Genomic DNA, 19568 nt, shown 5'->3' on the forward strand with positions numbered 1-19568 from the left:
GTTCATTACTTTTCAAGTAAGTAATTAGTAGGGTTAACCCTAACCCTACCCAGTAACGATCAATTACTGAATTAGTTGATGATTGTTTCAATAATCGATTCATCTGGATTAATTCGATTAAACGTTTCAGCCATAGACTGAACAGATATGAGTGTTTTCTCCAGCTCGTCGTGCTGCTTTTTTGATTTCTCTAGCTAATTCCTCATCATTTGTTGCTTCTCTTTGCTTTAAATATGAACTTCCTGACCAAAAGGTGTCAACAGGAATAAAATCGACATGTTATCTGCAGTGCTCCACTCAGGGCACACCCAGACGGATGCCGACTTGCAGCCACACACATTCACCTGCAGCCGCGCTTCGTCACAGCAACAGATGGACGGCCTTGAGGCAGAGCCAGGGAGACTTGCATTAGGGCAGAGCTGCCGGTTGATTTCTAAGATCAGGTGCGCGTCTACACAAAGGCTCTTTTCAAGTATGGTGGTTTGCTAGCCTCAGGACAAATGGGGACGCAAAACAACAGTGGCATCTGTGGCAGGTAATGATCCCCTCTCCAAAAATCTGGATAATGACATACCTCGACCATTTGTTGCAGTTAAAATCACTGTTGCTCACTCGAAGCTCCACGTGTGTCCTGCAGCAACATGTGCCGGAGCTGCGTGAGCGGCCCGGCCGAGCTGCAGCCATAAATCAGCAGTCAGCCGGTGTTGGAGACGGGCCAGCGAGAGTAGAGCCAGATGAAATGGCTTCTGCTTTTATCTTTCGCGTCCATAAATTGTGGGCTGCACATGTTGCATGAGGTCAAAGGCTGATCCGAGCACACCGCAGCCAATAAATAACATTGTCCTTTTTGCAGGAGCTTTTGGTTGATTCTCAATGCTAAGGTTCTTGAGACGTTACATTTCACTGCCGTTTGCTTTTAAAATGTAACGGTCAAATAGAATCGTGTTCACGGGGCCTTCAGCGTAGCATCTGTTTTTATTGTCACCTTAACATTTGAATTACTGATGGTGATTCCAAACACCTTCATGATGAAAAATATCTCTTTGTGTTCTGTGATGTTTCACATCCAAACGGTGACATTGGGTACTACAGCTAACCTATGTGGCTTTTATAAATCAGGCTTTCCCAATATGTGCTGTTAGGCCTGGGCAACATGGCTTAGAAATTAAATTTAAAATTTTTTCATTGCAGATCCGATTTAAATATATATATATATATATATATATATATATATATATATATATATATAGATATATATTCTCGCCTTCTTTTCTTAAAGAAGTTAAGAATGACAGAATTTTGGGGCGTGCTGTGGTGGCGCAGGGGGTTAGCACACCCCACATTTGGAGGCCTTAGACCCGCGGACGTTGCGGGTTCGACTCCCGGTCCCGACGACCTTTGCCACATGTCCTCCTTAAAAAATGGCGCCGAATAAAGTAATTCTTCTTCTTAATATATTTTTAAAAAGTGGCTTTTATTTCAATCATCCCTTCTGTGAGTTGTACGACTGAGTATTAGGCTATGAGAATTTTTGTTTAATTACAACAATAAAGTCATAACATCAGCAGAAAGAAGGCACAATTTTACAAAAAAAAACATGTTAAAATTATAAGAAAAAGTTATTTTGTTGGTAAAAAGCTTACCAACATAAGCTTGTTATCAGGATCCGACATAAGTTCAGTTTGTGGTTCTTTCTTCTAAAACAGAAACAAACACTGAAAGTTGTTTGCATGATTGCTCAAAGTCCTGCTGATGATAATTATTTGATTCTGTTGTTAAAAAAATGAATGCGTGATGACATCACTCTCCAGGAAACACAAAGATTGCATTGATGGAAAAACATTCAGATTTTCCAAAAATTAAATCTTCAAGACCAAAAGTTTGATTTATCCCAAGTCTTCCTTCCTCTTTTATGTTTAATTTACATAACTTAGCACATAGCATGTTGCAGTGCCTTGCATAATTATTGAAACAAAAACCAAAAAGTTTAATGTATTTTACTGGGATTTTATGTGATAAACCAACACAAAGTAGTAAATAGTTATTAAAGTGGGAGGAAAATTGATAGCTTCAAGGTAGAATAGGGTAAAGTACTCCTGTATATTATGGTAATAATATGCAGTATTTTTTTTTAATCTCCAAATGGCACAAACGCCTCAGCAGATAGGAAATAACAGAAAAACAAAACTTGTTTACAAGCCATAAGTCTTTAACATAAGCTGTAGGTGTGAGTCTGCATCTCATACAAGGTTGGGTAAAACAAACTTGTCATTTATTTCAGTAAAGCTACTGTGGATAGAGTACCCAGACATTTTACTGGAGTAACAGTAGTAATCCTTTATAATTAAGTAAAACTTAAAATTGAGGTGTAAAAAACTACTAAAAGTATTTTCTTTCCCAAATAAATTTAACTGGTTACTACAGCTGCATGGCATACTAAACGTTTATTTGTAAAGCAAAATACTAAAATGTATTAACTTGAAAATTATGCACTACTTTTTGTTGGCTTATCATATCAGATACTAATGAAATACATTTACGTTTGTGGTTGTACTTATTAAACTTGTTGGGTTGTTAACCAAATAAAAACAAAACAATTCTCAGTTTTGTTTTGCATGAAAAGCAACGTTTAAATTGTGAGTTTCCCCACAGTCAATATAGCAAAATTACACTAATGTAATAAACTCTGTGCTGCGGTAATATGCCTATTATAGTTAAAGTAATTTAATCATAGTTGACTGCTGTTCTCTGATTGGTTGAGCCGTTGTATCAAATCATTTTAGATTAAAACTTGCCTCAAACATAATCTTTTTACCTTGACTTCAGTTGTTTTCTTGGATATAAAGAGTTTGTTTTTAAACAGATTAGATAAAGAGCAGGATGCCAGCAGAAAACAACTTAAAAAGATGCCGATTATCTCTTCATAATGGATTATAGCTACAGACAAGCTAGACATTTTTGCAAAAACTCATCAGTTTACATAAAAGGAGTCAATAACAACTAATTAACTATTGGCTTCTTTAAAGTGGCATCCCATTTATAGGGAATGTTTCAACAACTTCAATTAGTTGTTTCAATTAAAGGTCGAGGGTTTGCCCAGTCTGGGGCTAAAGGTAACCCTGGGAAAGCTGCAGATGGCCAGACGTATGAATGAATAATGAATGAAATTCAGTTTAGTCAGATATTGGTTGATTTATTGTTGACTCCCGTTTGATTGATGCGTAAAACCGCATGAATTGGATCTCTGATGCTAACTCAGTTTTCAGGAAGTGAGATTTTCACTCCATTTTTGTCAAACAAATCATGAAACCTGTTTCTGCTGGAGTGTTTGTAGCAGCGGTGTCGGTCTGGAACTGGATGATGGTTCGATAGTAATCACATTGCTGCTAACGGAGAACACATGGGGCAGACATCGCTACACACATACACACAAACACAGTGAACGACCTGCTCGGTAAAGGCTCGGCTGACGCGCTGAAACACAATCTCCACCTGTCTGTGAGTGATCCGATGTCATGTTTCCCCACCGCTGGGGCCCGGACCATCTCCCCTCTATCTCTGGATTCAAACATCGACCATTAGTGTCTCCTCTTGATCCGCTCTCCTCTACTTTTGCTTTAGTAAACGCAGTAATAGCAGCGCTGTGTTCGTGTGGGTTCTGTGTTAACACTGCGGCTGTCAAAGGCCATCATGCCCCTTCAAAGGATGATGGCTCTCTAAAGTGGGCTCTCTCAGTGGCAGCCATTTTCCACTTGACTGGCCCCACACACCAAGGGGGACTGGTAGCCCCTAGCAGCTGGGCGGCTCTGGCCACTGGGTGGGGGGAAGGAGATGAATGGCTTGATAAAAGGGGAGGGAGCTAATGGCGAGATAAGACGGCCATCTACACACATCACAGTGTTTGTTTTTATATGTTTGGTTCAAAGATATTTGCCACAAAAACACTCTGATGCTCTCCAGGCGTGGCGGCTCGTTAATCCAACAACAAATCGCTTTTACTTTTTATCAAATTATTAAAATGCATATTCAGAGAAACACAGAAGTCGACAAGGAGTCTGAGTTTTAATCCCTGTCAGGTTTTAACAGTCATCAGATTCCCATTCATCCTTTCATCCAGTCATCCGTCTGTTCATCCATCCGTCCATCCGTCTATTATCCATCCTTCTGACCATCTGTCTGTTCATCCATCCATTCAGCCGTTTGTCTGTTTATCCATCCATCCAGCCAGCTATCCATCTGTTCATCCATCCATCTGTCCATCCATCCATCCATCCATCCATGCTTCTGTCTGCTCATTCATCCACCCATCTCTGAACCATCCATCCATCCACCAATAAATCCATCCGTACATCCATCCGTTTGTCCGCCCAATCATCCATGCTTTTGTTTATCTATCCATCCATCAGTCCATCTATGAACCGTCCGTCCATCCATCCATCCAGTCTAGATGGATGATCAGAACTATCTCCCATAAATGTATTTATTTGGCAGCCAAGCGATGGGAGTCTGTCTGTGGAACAGTGTGGGATTTTGACATGGAAGACGTGTTGCAGTCCTGAACAAAGCATCGATCGGAGCACCAGCTGAAATTTTATCTCTTGTAGAATTCTTGCAAATCTTTTGAGCCCCTCGATCATCAGCAGAGAGCCAGAGTCTCCCCGGCAGCTGGAAACCAAAGCCCACTGAGCTGCGAATATGTTTGCTCGGCCATCTGGGCTTTGTGTCAACACCCAGGGTCCACCGAGGTCTCTGTCGAGACGGAGAGAGCAGGAAGCGTTTTCATAAATCACTTCCTGACACCAAATCAAGGTGATGTGGTTGGCAGCCTGCTGCATGTGGATTGTGCTTGCTCTGGCAAAACACAGAGAGCTCTGCTGGGACTTAAGAAGCTCTGTTGCTATTTATGGTTGAAAAATAAGTATGATATTTTTCCTGAACTTTGATAATTGAAATATATTCACAGAAATGTGTTAACTCTGTAAACCGCTTATTTAAAAGGGACCTATTACTCAGAATTCACATTTTGCACATTTTTGGATTTCCATTTGGGTCTCTACTGCGTCTAAAAACAACACATTTGCTTAAACAAAAACAAAAAAAGCATCAATTTTTTGGCAATAAGTTACCGTTTTTGGTATCTAGAAAATGATCCGTTTCAAAAACCTCCTGATTGTTATGTCACATTGTGCCATTACCTAGCAACCCCAGCTGAGCTCCACCTGTCTCCTAGCAACCCAAGTGGACTGAATCAGTATTGGTCATCTGGTTTTACCGCTATGTGTGCTTTACAATTGCTGCTGGCAAAGACAAGTGTTTTGTTGTTGATTTACCATTCAGAAACAACTTCCTTCATTCTTGTTGCTTGTGCAGGAGGCTTTACTTATGCTTTTCAAACATGTACATTGTAGGCCACAACTTGTAATAATTAAGTCGTACCAACAAGATATCAAGTTACTTATTTATATTATTCTTCCATGTCACCAGACAAGCTCTGTGGAATTGCAGCCATATTCTCATGAGTGTGTAAATGTTGAGTTGGGCGCGTGGCCAGCAGCATTTTATTTGTATTTAAAGTGACAAGATGCCTTAAAACAGCTCATTTTGAAAGGAGCTCAAAATAACCAGAACTGAGCAGGGTAAAATCTCAATATCTAAGAATGATTTTGAGCAAAAACTGTGGTGAACATGTTTTGTATAGACCATAAACTACTCCCAACCCGTTCAAAGAAGCATAATAAGTCACCTCGAAAATGTTCATGCAGCAACCTTGATTTTACTCCCCACCCTGATGGACTAGCTTTGTACTATCCACAGTGTTGAGGTAATAATTAGCTCACTGCAGCGGGGTAACAAGTTTGCACCCCCGTCCTGCTGCGCAGCTCTGTAATTGGTCCCCTCATGTGGCACAGTCAGGCCCCAGAACAAAGGGTTCCCAGAGGGGGAATCTACGCTGACCCATGCTGAACCCACCACAACAATGACAGGCAGGAAGCATTTACATATGCTGACAGACTTGTCTCTTCCTAGGGTGGAGTGCTAGGCACTTCATTAAAGCAACATCAATACCTGCTGATAGAAAACGAGGCGAGGGCCTGTGCGCATCACTGTCTGCTCCGAGACGCCGTAGTGAAATGACATGTGGCTGTCACATCTAATTTCAAATAAATGGACGACGTTTATTAAAGCGAGTGTGTGTGGAAATTGATGGGAGAGAGGCGTTGAGATGCTGTCTGAGCCGAGCCTGTCTGCATGCATCAGCAATTGGTTTACCCACAAGCTGTTCACCTGCCCATCAGCAGCCAGAATATGCCGCCCTGTGGCACAACCAAACACATTTCCTTACTTCCTTAGCGCTTCAGATGGGACCCGCAAGACATCCATTACAAGGAAACATGAAACTGTAACAATATTGGTGAATTTTGCAATGATGATATTTTTTTCCTCACTTTTTCTACTTTCTTTATCATCACATTGTACCCATTATTCTTTTTAAGCTTTAGCATTTTGGTTACTAATGGTGCTTTCACAGCTACTGTTTTTCTTGGAGATGTCTGAATGTGTAATCAAACTCTAATGCAAAGTTCATTTTAAAAAATACAAACTCTGGTCCACTTAAAAACCTGTCTCTTTTCAGTTCATATGTGCGTATGTGAACACCAAGCAGACCAAAGACCACTCCAAAAGCCAGAAGTGGACTATAGAGCAAGGCATTCTGGGTAAATACGACTAAAACAAACTTGTTAGATCTTTTTTAACTAAAGATCTAGCGCTACTCCATTTTTGTTTACGTTTTGTGAAGAAGGAATTTGCGCTCATATCTTCTTCTATGTTTTTATAGCTTATAGTCTGGAAGACTCGGTTCGTTCGGGGACCAAAATTGCAACATTTGTTACATTTTCAGTTGGTGCAGTTCGCTTTCACACTGCAGTGTCAAACGAGCCAAACTAATTCAAAAACCTGTTCCTCTCCTTACCTGTGGTGGCGCTCCACTATGACTCACTGAAGAAAACGACACAAAAACCTCTGAAGAAGACATGAACACAACATCCTTCTTAACAAAAATGGAACAGCATCAGATTTTACCGGTTGTAGGATTTCTCTTCTGTCATTTGTAAAAAAAAATCAAGAGCCATTTCTCCTCCTATAACTACACTACATCTATAGAAATATATATAAATTTTGAATTTAAAACCGTGGTTTGTAAAAATGTTTTATCCAGAAATCCTCAAGTGACTTGGTAAAGGGATGCTTTGTTATTGCATTTTAGAAAATAAAATATTTATTTTCCTATTTTTTAAAAAAAAATTTGTTTATTTGCATCATTTAATATATTTTTTAAATTATATATTTAAAAAAAAGATGTAAGTGGTTAAACAAAAAATTTAGCAGAATTTGCAGATCTTTGATTAATCATCAGAAAAATCGGTTAATAAAATAAATAATCGTTAGTTGCAGCCCTACAGTCGATCTTTTGCAGTTACAGTATGGCAGACTTTGAAATTGCTACGCTGATTATGATTGGAAACACTGTGCAGCTCTGTTTGAGAGTTACAACAAAAATCCGCCCTCTCTTTGCAGCTGTGCTTCAAAGCAGAACCCTACAGTCGTGCAAAGTCATGCACCGGTGACACATCTGTCGATTCAGCAGCCATGCTGCAGGAGTGCAGGTGGGTTCCTCCATCCATTGCATCACGCGGCTGCAAATTTGTTCCCTTACCCAGTGGAAGGAAGGGTAAATCCTGCTTCCATTCGACATGCTGCTCATTTAGCTGAGAGGCTCTGTGGCTGGCGGGAGGGAAGGACGGCGAGAGGAGGGCTGAGGGGGAGCTGTGTTTGTGTCGAGGGCCGGGGGGACTCTGGGAGGTGTCGACCTGAGCAGATGGACTTCTCAGTGGCGTAGTAAGTGGAGTTTTCACATGACAGAGGAGACTGCAGGATCTCACAGGACCGCGACGCAGCGTCCAGGTGGCCACAGCCCCTCCTGACCAGCTGGAGCAGCGATGGGACCATCTGACACTCCAACGGAAATGATACACTTTTCTTTTGCTGCTTTGTTATTTCCCCACACACAAAAGCCCAGAGCCAATCAAGGAGTTTAGCTAATCAAGCGTAAAGAAAACCCTTTTGATTGCATGCAAGCGTCCAAGGTCATGTTCACTGAAGAGGAGCAGGTCTGATAAACACTGAAGCTGATAATTCTGTGCTCTCATTTTTAGACCAAAACTACAAATCGGTTTGAGTTGAATTAGGGCAAACTAATATTGTCGTCATCTCTAGATTTTCTAGTACTGTGTAGCTGTAACAATAAGAATAATTCTCAAATACAGAAAATATATTATGCAAAATACACTCAAATTTTCATTTGTCCATTTTCTTCTACAAACTGCCCGAGTTCTTAAAAAAACACCCAGGCAATATGTGAATGATTTTTGATGTCTGGAAAATGAGCAGTTTCAAAAACATCCCAATTGTTAAGTAACATTTGATGGGCATTGCACCATTACCTGGTAACCCCAGCTGAGCCCAGCCCAGTTACCTAGCAACCCAAATGGAGTTCCAGCATGTTTGGTCAACTGGTTTTGCCACTGTATGCGCTGCTGGAAAAGACAAGTGTTTTGTTGTTGATTTATCATCCAGAAACCACTTGCTGCATTCTTGCTGGCCGTGCAGGAGGCTCTACTTCTGCTTTTCAACAGTTGTATATTTGCACATCTGTTTGCAGCCATTTTCATGTGTGAGTGTAAACGTTGAGTTGGGTGGGTAATGAGCATGTTTTGTGTTGCCCATGTAGACACACTGGGTTGCCTTTAAGATTTTACACAACCCCATCCTGCGAACTCGCATCTGCAGTCGTGTGCAGTGATTTCTGCTTGGTTTATACACGCTGCAATGTGGATTCAGCAAATCCAAGTGAGAAAGTCCCATCTGTGCTTCTCCTCCACTGATCCCGAGCCCCGCAGGCTGCGTAGGGCTAATTGTGGCCTTCCTTATCTTTTTGTTTTTACTCCGTGTTGGGGTCAAAAAAGCTCCCAAGTGACCGCCGGCAGGAGCAACAGCCATCGGCCCCCGCTGAGCGTCAGTAATTAGACTCCTCCCCCCGCCCCACAGACCTCGGCCGGGGAACCTCTCGCTCTCAATCTGAAGGGTCAGGATGGAGAACAGCTGCTGAGGGGAAACCACCCTCTGGTCCTCGTGGTTCTCCTCGAAATGCTGGCGGCGGCATTCAGATATTTCATGGAATGGGTCGTCCAATTCCTGATTATTGGGTATTTTACTCTTCTGGGACTGTTTGTTATCTCTCCTGCATGTCGTTTAATGTTAAAATAAGGTCTTGGTTATAAGTAGTAAAGTTGGAGGAAAACAATTTTAGTCCAACTTGCAATATGCAAAATCATTTATGAAATATATAATAGCGGATTTATCACAAACGTTGATTTTATATATATATATATATATTGCTGCAACAGTTTGTCAGCAACATGCTGCAGTCATATGTTGGAGCCTATTTCTTCTTCATAGATTAGATCAGGGATGTTCAAAGTGTGGCGCGGGGGCCACTTATGGCCTTTGACTGCAATTTAAGAATGGGATAAATTTCTTCTTACACAACAAAAGTGATTGATGGAGATGGTGATATTTTATTTCTAATAATAAGAGACAAAAAAGTTAGATACAACACAAAATATTAGTCTTTTTCCATTTTCTTTAATTTGATCGTAAATCTAAATTTCACCATATTTATTCAGTGACTTTTACTCTAAAGCAGGCTTTAATTTATTGAATTAGTTCATTAAATTTGACCACATACAGAAGGTGTTTTCAGAGAAAGAGTGACTGTAATCCTTTTCTTATGCTGAGAATAGATCAGTCTCTGTAAATTTGGCTCCAATTTAGTCCCAAATTATTTGCAGACTGGATGTCTGTCTTTTAATGAGGCAAACATGCAGAAGTGATTTTCAAGTTTTGCTTTCCTACAAGAAAAACTGAGCTACTTCGTTTTGTTAAAATATTGCATGCTTAGTTTATTGTTGAGCAAATGAAAGAAAAACTGACTGAAAGTTAGTTTTTAACCCACTAGTACTTTTGACTTTATGATTTTGTCCCACGTGACTAAACCTTTATCACCCTGGATTAGATTAAACAACCACAGCTAACTAGATCTAGAGATGCATTGAATATAAAGTTTTCAAGCTGATATAAAATTGTATATTTTCAGCCTGATTATTTAATGTTAGAAGCAGAGGTCTGTGAAAGAGAGGCATTGCCGTAAAACAAGTTTTATTTTTATTTTTTAACAACCACAAAATTACTACACAGATGTTTTAGATTATAAAGTCATATATTTTATTTTAATGCAGTTAGCATCACTGTACAGTGGACACATGTCTGTTTGAAGATTTAATTGAATTGAATATTTAGTGTTTATGATTAACTGGGTTTCTCCGGTCTAAACAAAACCTTTATTTCATTTAAAAATCTGAATGCCATGCCTTACAAATCTTAAATAAGGTCAGATGATCTGTAATTGTTCCTAAATTATATTTAAATATATCCAAAATGTGTATGTTATTCACCCATTGTTCTCATTTAGCTTTTTTACACTGTATTACGGTACTGAAATTATTCTTCTGTAAGATCATTCCCAGAGCTGAAAAACATTTTAAATTAACAAAACTGCATTTTATATGAGATATTAAATAAAATTGAACATATTTTTGATCTTTATTGCAGATCATAACTTTTAATCAGGATTAAAAGGCAATAAAAGGTTCTAAATTGAACATATTCAACCTTGAAGAAGCTTTTATACTCTGGCTACAAAACGATTGAGATTGAGATTAAAAGCAAAATTAGGAGCAAAAATCCAAAAGAATACAATTTCACTTGAAATGCTGATTTAGATGTAAAGAAGAGTAATTTAAGTTATTAAGTTGCAAAGTGCATTAAAATGTTGAGGTTACAGGTGGGAGTTAAACAGGAGTTGATGCGTTTCACTGATGAGTGCATTCGTGTTTTAAAAGTGTGTTTGTGACATCTGCTGGTCAGAAAAGTACAATGCAGGATTCTTCCATTCAGTAGATATTCACTTTGAAGGTTATAGATTTTCTCTGCATAATAGTAAACATTTATACAAACGTAGCAGAGTGAAAATTATCGGCAACAATCATGATTTTAGTCCTGTGAACTGATGGCAGACGGTTCTTAGGTTTTAGATTATCACCACTGAAGGCTGTGTTGTTAAAAGTAATAATAATAAAATAATATAAAATTGTTGCACAAGAAGTCATGGAGCCTTTAGAGACAGAGTAATAGAGCCAAGTTTAAGAACAGATAATAAAACAAAATTATGAGAATTAAGTGAAAATAATACAAGAAAAAAAGTAACATTATTATTAGAATAAAGTCATAAATCTGACACATAAAAGCTGTTATTATTACCACTGTGGTGTGTAGTGAAATTATACTTTGATAATTGGTTTTACAAAAAGGGATATACTGAATAAGACATCAAAATACAATTATTCTAATAACCTGACACTGATATGTTTAATACAACCTTATTTTTGGTAATTTTACGACTTTATTCTCGAAATATTATGACATAAAATTGCAACATTATCTACGTAATATTTTGATTTTATTTATGTAATATTATGACTTTATTCATGTGATTCTATGACTTTATTCTCATATTACTACTACAACTTTATTTTGCTAATATTATGACTTTATTCTCCTAACATTAAGATATTATTTGCTTATTATTTTGACTTTATTCTCACACAACTTCATTCTAACATTTTTGTAATTTCATGCCATTTTTTTGTAATTTAATTTTTTTATTCTGTAACACTTTATTTGAATTGGTGTGCACAAAACTGACATGAGACTCTCATAAACAAGATATAACAACTTTTATGATTATGAATATTTGACTGCTGTCATGAAGTGTAATTAGGTAAATAATGACACTTTTAATGCAGCTTTGCATTAAAAGTGTCATTTACAAAATGAATGAGTACTCCTTCATATTCATAACAGGTGTTATGTATATGACAGTGTCATGTCAGTCTTATGCACATGCCTTCAAATAAAGTGTTACCTTTTATTTTAATTTTTTTCTTAGCCTGGCCCTTTCACTCTGTCATACATTTTGGCATTTTGCTGCTATAAAGTAATTAACTACACAAACATCCAGATCTGTTTCTGTACTTGAAAGTCTTGAGACTTTCAGGCTGACTGTCATAACGGACACTCAGTGTTGCAGAAGTCTCCTGACTTGAAGAGCCGGTAAACGTTAACCAGCGGGAACATGGTGACGGAGCCGACCAGCGAGCCCACCTGTGCTGCAGCTCCGCACCACACGAGGGCGCTGTGGCTGCGATCTCTCAGGATGACTCCCACCATCACCTTAACGTAAGACAGCGTCCCAGTGAACAAGAGCCAAGAGAGCACCTGGTGGGGATAAAACAGGAGTGAGGACTCACCTGCTTATCTCAGTGGTTAAACGGGGACATAGTGACACAGTTAAACCTTGAAGGCACTGAACTTTATCACCTTTCTGATAAAAACACGGACAAATAATGACACAGTGATTTCACTCACAATGATCGCCTCTCCCAGGGCAGACCCACGCAGCAGAGGACAGGGACTCAGAGCTGCCATGGCCATGTTATAGCCGCCGAAGCCTGAACCCAACACGGTCAGGACGCAAAGAAACATCAGAGACCTGAATACAAACAGAGTCAGTTAGCTACAGTCTCCTGATATAAATGAAAGACTAAAGCAGGTTATCTTCTGAAGTTTCACCTTGATTTTATAGAAATAATTGTCAACTAATTTAGTAATTGATTAATCGTTAACTAAAACAGAGTTCAGATTTACTGTGATACAGACTGTTACCAGAGATATTTCCTGCCAACAGCCGTCACCATTTACAGTAACTCTTTAAAAGTTCTGAATTAATGGATTATAATAACACTTAATTTCCCTTTGGGATCAATAAAGTATATTTGAATTTGAAAGTATTCAGACTCAAAAAAGGCCATTTGTTGAAAGAACAAGTCAGAGCAGTATTTAAACCTAAACTGTACAAAAAATCTATGCATTTTACAATTAAAATAAAATAAACTTTGTAAATATGTTTTCCCCAAAACTCCTCAAGTTTTTGCTTCAACCGCTTCAAATTCAGCAACAAAAAAAAAAGACTTTGGTCATCTAATTATTAATAAATTAATTTTTAAAAAGGAGTTATCAGGTTATTTCTGATGTTAATCCAAGCAGAAATGACTCAACTCTTCACATTTTTATGTTAAAGGAATTTGATTGCTTGTTTGCATCTTTTAATATATTTCTAATATTGTATGAAAAGGGCTTAACTGAAAAATTACAAAATATGCAAATCTTCTCATCTGATTAATTGATAAATTGTAAGAATAATTTATAGATTACTTGATAACAAAAATAATTGTTAGCTGATGCCCTAATCTGAAGTTACGATACTTGAGTATATTGTTAGCGCAGTTCGTTGCATTGTTGCTTTACAGAAAAAAGTCCTGGGTTTGAATCCCTGCATGGAGTCTTTCTGCATGAAGTTTGTGTTAAAGTAATCATTTTAAGTATTATTATTATTATTATTATTATACACAGACTAACATTTTGGAGACGCCTTGCCAAAATCCTGGATTGATTCTGGGAGGGGGGTTTGAGCTAAACATTAGGGTGATGGCAAAGTGCAGCTCATCACTAAAGATAAATAGTCAGTATACCAGAAGAGACATGCAGAAAGCTTATGATAATGGTTTGATTGGTGTAATGCCAGAAAAGAGTCAACAACCATTTTTATTGAAATCTGAACAAAAAATATTTTTTATTTTAATTAATCCTTTTATGATGTTCTATTATTGCCTTTCCGATCAGAAAAGAAGTTAAATGAAAAGAATTTAAATCTGCCAGGGGTGTGAATATTTTTAGTCAATACACTAAAACAATTTTTTGTTTCTATAATCAAACCTGGTGACAAATTGATCTTTTTTCTGGTGACTTTTCAAACTAAATGACTTGTGATAAAGAAAGAATTTTGTAGAGTTTTTTTTATAAACCTGAGAAAGAAACCAAATAACCTCCCTAGATAGCGATGTGATGTGATGTAGAGACAGCTGTCTGATGCAAACCCACTCCACAGAGACGCAACCCCACAACCCACAGAGCCTGGGGAATTTATGACTAATGTCCTGATGATGCACTGCGCTGTCAACACAGTCATGGGAAAAAATTAAACACACTCCCTGATTCACTGGCTTGTGGCACCACCATTAGCTGCAGTAAGTGGAAAATTCAGTCCTCCTTGTTCAGTTTGCAGACATTTTTATGCAAAACTATGTTAAAACGTAACTAAACCAGAAAAATAAGCCTCTTTTGTAGATAAAATGTAGAAATTGGACCTTAATGGTGTGTTCCTGTAAAAATGACTTTTGTGTAGACTTGTTTAATTCTTGCTTAGTGGTGCCCTACTTGAGTTGAACCATAAGCGTCACACACATGGGGGATGTGGATGTTTTAACACCGTGACTTTTCATGCAGTTTTGCTCAAAAACTGCATCTCTGTATCGCTGTCTTCATGCCACCAATCTGATCGTGAAGTGAAACTGATGTGAGCACATATATTCATGCAAACAAACAATAATTTGGGGTGTTTTGCATTTATATCTCACAGTCAGTTGCTAATTCACTTTTGATGTTCCTGCTCCTCATCTATGGAACACCAAGAAGATCAAAAATGCGTGAAATTCTACGTCTTTCAAAGCATGTTGCGTTCACTATTCCATTAAAACCGGAGTATTCCTTGGATGAAAAAGAACCAATCACAACTAACAAATTATTGCTTTGCTCATCCAAACTTGGCCACGCCCCTCAGTGTCTATTGGCCCCACCCACTTTGATGGAATTTTTCAAATTTGTCTGGTAGTAGGATTATAGAATGACATATTAGAGCCATTGTAGATTGAAAGAAAAATGGCAAAATTTCTGCCAAAAACATCTGAAAATTTGTGAATAATCTTAGAAATTTTCTAGAAATACCAGGGAAATTTCAAAGCTCCGGAAGTTGCAAGAAAAAGCTCAGAATTTTTTTGATTAACCTTAGAAAATTTCTAGAAAAAAGTCAAAAAAAATGTAGATGATTTATTCATTTATCTATTTAGAAAATTTCAGAAATTATTCTCAACGTTTCTGAGTTTTTTTGGCAGAAATTAACTTTTTTTTTCCTATCTATAATGGCCCTAATATGCCGTTGTACTGTTATGCTTTTACAGTAGAGTTAGCATTTCCATCTGGTTGACGAAAATGTGCACCATTATTCATTTTTCTTTTGCTTTTCTTTTTCTTCTTTGCTGATGTTCTTTGGGACATTGACACAGGATGAGGGGTTGAAGTCAACCCACCAAAATTACTCCTTTTGTCCGACTAATCATAGGTCTGTGACTACCATGAGCTCTAAGGCTAAATCTGGATTTCTACTGTGACATAATGACACAAAACAGCAGGAGCACAGTCTATTTGTGCCTGATTAGATTATCTGATCAGATGACTCTGATGTAGATCATACCACGAGGAAATTGGTTCAACTTCAGCAGGGTTTGAAGTACTAAATGTATTCAGGCAGCTTGCAAGACAGGCATGATACTTGGATCATCCAGATACAGTGGAAATCCCCTCAAAACGATTCGTCAGCGTATTGCTCAAGTGACTGCTGAAAGTCATGAGTCTCTTCACTTTGGTGGCTCTGAAAGCACACAGGCTGTGACCCTACCAGATCAACTTGGATATGGATTATAAAAAGCCCAAATCATCACCTCAATTTGTGTAATATGGCCAAACTTTTCTACATCGGTCTAATTTGTCCAAATGTCAGTGGACCAGAAATCTTAAAGTTCCAGTTGCAAGTTGGCAAATTCCTTTATGGAGAAACTTCTTTTGGCAACTTTTCCAAATAATAAGCCATCTTGTGCTTTCAGTCTTTTTCTTATTTTCTTCTGAACATCCCAGATTTTGCTGTGATATCCATGCTTGCAATGTCTTAAATGTTTTCTGCTGTTGCACAATTTTTTTATCCATGTACGAATCATTTCTGATTGGCAGCTTCAGTTTTTTCATTGCTGGTTTGTTTTGCTTGTTAATCAACTGAAGTTGATTTGTAGCACCTGACTTTTGTTTTTCTTATGAAATTTTATACAAGCAGCAAGGGTCCTCTTGCTATTCCCCATTTCTAATTACTCTACCTGTAGAGCAAGGGTGTTTAAAGTGGAGTATGGGGGAAATTTGGGGGAGTGGTGCGCGCGCAGTACTCCTATGTTGTTTTGTTACTCATTCAATTGGCTCAATTTTGACGCGCAAGACGTAACCGGTAAAATCCGGTTTGGGATTTTCAAAATAAAAGATCCGGAAGTAGTTCGTTATTTCTTGCGCGGCCTGGTACCAATTGGTCCGCGGACCGGTGGTTGGGGACCACTGCTCTAGATTACTGCTTTTCATCGCTGTATTAAAACTTGGATAAATACAGCAAGTGTTTTCAAATGAAGACTTTCAAATGATCCTTTTTTTACTGTTGAGTTTTCTTCAATCAAACCCAAAAATCTATGATCCTGATTCTAAAGAAAAAAATCTGATTACTTTATGTGTTTAATTAAAATAATTTATGCATAATTTGTGGCTGAGTAGATAAAAAAAAAAAAAAAAAAATTTTAAATGATATTTTTTTGGCCGGCTCGTACGTGACAAAAAGCTTGTACACACTTACTGTAGCGTCAACACTTTGCGGTGCTTCATGTTTCATGAGTTTCATGACTTAAATTCTGTGAAGAGTATTTTTTTACCTGCTCTGGAAGAACATTGCAATAGTGCAGGCCACTGGGTTGGCCACTGAGGCCAAAGCTGCAGACAGATGATAGGCAAGATTCCCATACGACATGCAGGAATATGTCTGGACCGATGGCAGCAGTCCATTAGTCAGAGCGTTGACCCAAGCCACAAGGAGGTACATGAAGACCAGCTTGGAAATGGAGTATTGTGGTTCAGCCAGCAGAGGTTTGCTCTTCTCTTTTCCTTCCTGCTCATTTTTCTTGCCATCAGTTTCTGCTGCTGGGTTGTCCAGCCCGGAGCTGATTGGGCCCACCGTATCCTGCACAAGGTTTTCCGTAGACAGGTCGTATGTCCTAGGCAGCCTGTTCAGCCCAATGGACGCAGCCAAGCTAATGCACATCATGGCCGCCAGGAAGGAGAAGAACACCTCTGTGGAGAAGTTTGGAGGAAGATACTGTGTTTGCAATGACCACACTTCCTCGTCTGAGTGGTTTCCTGACGTGTGAGAGCTGTTGACGCACTTGGCCATGCCGACGCCTTGCGCCAAAGCAATGACACCGGGGATGAAACCACTCAACCCTTCCCCAATGAAGTAGGTGGTGATGTATTTAGCTGGAAGCTGCATCATAAAAGGTAGGAAGGTCACTGAAGATGTGCAGTCCACCAGAGAGAGGAAGAAGGTGATGATGAAGAAGGCGGTGCTGCGCGACGCCCCGGCCACAACCGTAGTTTTGTCCCAGAAGAAGACGAGCAGGATGCAGGAGGCGATGCCGATGGAGAGGACGGAGTAAATGACGGCGCGCTCGTTGAGACGACCGGGGCGCAGTTTGTGCATGAGGGTGACCAGCAGGGGGCCCAGGTTGGCCAGCTGGATGATGACCGTGAGGTACGAGGGGAGCTCCCAGCCTTCAGGCAGAGCGTTGACGATGAGGGGAAGCTCCACCCACAGGCCGTTCACCGCCACCCAGGAGCCCAGGCCAAAGGCGCAGGCCAGGAGGTGCACCCGCAGCGCCATGCTTCAGCCGGATCCGTCTTAATGATCGGTCATACCTACAGGAAGAATCGCAGAAACATCAAGATGATAGAGCTGAAAGCTTCATTTGGTTACTTTAATACAACGCACTGAACTGACAGGAAGAGGATTAGTGCCACTGAAGAAAAAAATATTCTGACTTTAATCTCAAAATTCAGATTTTTTTTTCTGAATTCTGTCTTTTACTCAGAATTCTGTCTTTAATCAGAATTATGCATTTAATTTCAGAATTCTGACTTTTTTTCTCCTCCAAATTATCTTTAATCTCAGAATTCTGACATCTACCCTTTATTAATATTATCCAGTCTAATTACAGTCTGCAGCGTTCAGACAGGACACTGGCAGCTTATTTTAATTGGCTTTACAATTAGTTTTTTAAGTCAAAAGTATAGAATAGATACCTCAGGGCTCTTATTTTGAAGTTTTGGAGGAAATTGTGTCATGCACAGGTTAATTTATTGATTTAAGTAGAGCACATCCCTTTGGTCTAAAATGTTCAAAACTACAACAAAAACTTCAGAGTAAAACTTTCTGTGCTCTGATTTTCTGTCGGTTCAGGAAATCAATGACTCACACGACTGCTGGGTGTTTCAATGTACTTACAAGTTTCTGCAGTTCCTCAAAGTGCCGCACTGGACCGTCTGTCATTGTATGAGGAGACAAAGAGGTTGGCGACGGGCTGTCTCTGCACAGACATGCTGGACTTACAGCGCGGCTGCTGAGTGGGTCAGAGTCCGCTGCACCATGGGCCGGGCCTAAACCTGCACTTTATTCACTGCTGATAAGGAAGTCCAACCACTCTGGGTCAAAATCAGAACCATTTTTGGATAGGTCAAGATCCTGAGTGTTTTTAAAGGGCCAGTGTGCCAAAACGTACCAATAAAACCCACCAACAAGCTATTAGAATATTCATTAGGAAGTTATGTTTGCTTTCAATAAGTACTTTTTCAAATTAAATAATATTGAACATTTATTCCTTCAGAGTTTTGTGATTTTTTTGCAATCAAAATCACTGATTTTGAGGAGATAATTTTGAAATATTTACAAAAAAATTGCAGTATTTGTACTTAAATGTGACTTTTTGTTTTTTACATTATATTCACTGAAATGTTTACATTAGGAAGTAAGGTACATTTATTTACATTGCACATTTTCAGTAACAAGGCATTTCAAAGCGCTTTCCTTGAATTAGAAGAAATACAAACAAAACAAAAAGAAGCCAAAGGGAAACATTACAGCAAAAGTACTATTATAACTTAATAGGAGTTTCTCTAAGGAATAAAAATAAGTAATCCACAATTTATAAACTAATAAATAAAGTAAGTCAGCAACCAAATCCCCAATGCAAAAACAGAAATCTAAGATTAAATATCTTATATTAAAGAGATTTGTGCATGTTTGCTTTCTGACAAAATAATTTTTTAGAATATTTTTCTTAAGTGTTTTTGTACTTAATTGTCTCAGTAGGATGTTAAAGCTTGATATTAATAAAATATTACTGATTATAAATATATTCTAGAAACTAGAATATCAATAGTTACAAAGTAAACTTCAAGTCTAGAAGTAAAAATTTCTTATTTAAAGCAACAAAAAAAATCACTTGACTAAGTTTCTTTAGAAAATTAAAACACACTAATTAAATATAAATTACAAAAGAAAAGAAAGTAAATAAACA

The 19568-nt window shown here is 38.5% G+C and overlaps 1 protein-coding gene across 1 annotated transcript; it reads right to left on the reverse strand.

Moving 5' to 3' along the window:
• Positions 1-10261: 10261 nt before the first annotated feature.
• On the reverse strand, positions 10262-18779 carry slc52a3-1 (solute carrier family 52 member 3-1). Its single transcript, XM_028010141.1, has 4 exons — positions 18497-18779; positions 16875-17910; positions 12607-12730; positions 10262-12456 (listed from the first exon to the last, which is right to left on the reverse strand). The coding sequence occupies exons 2-4, from the start codon at positions 17873-17875 to the stop codon at positions 12244-12246; spliced, it is 1338 nt and encodes a 445-aa protein (XP_027865942.1). The 5' UTR covers positions 17876-17910; positions 18497-18779; the 3' UTR covers positions 10262-12243.
• Positions 18780-19568: the final 789 nt, after the last annotated feature.

This window comes from Xiphophorus couchianus, chromosome 24, assembly GCF_001444195.1.
Source record: "Xiphophorus couchianus chromosome 24, X_couchianus-1.0, whole genome shotgun sequence".
Classification (NCBI taxonomy): domain Eukaryota; kingdom Metazoa; phylum Chordata; class Actinopteri; order Cyprinodontiformes; family Poeciliidae; genus Xiphophorus; species Xiphophorus couchianus.

Excerpts from the sequence above, each read along its gene's own strand:
- slc52a3-1 (XM_028010141.1), bottom strand. The coding sequence starts at position 17,875 with ATGGCGCTGCGGGTGCACCTCCTGGCCTGCGCCTTTGGCCTGGGCTCC. Across the intron at positions 12,731-16,874 it reads GCAATGTTCTTCCAGAGCAG|GTCTCTGATGTTTCTTTGCG; the intron begins GTAAAAAAATAC and ends GTTTGTATTCAG. Across the intron at positions 12,457-12,606 it reads CCCTGGGAGAGGCGATCATT|GTGCTCTCTTGGCTCTTGTT; the intron begins GTGAGTGAAATC and ends TATCCCCACCAG.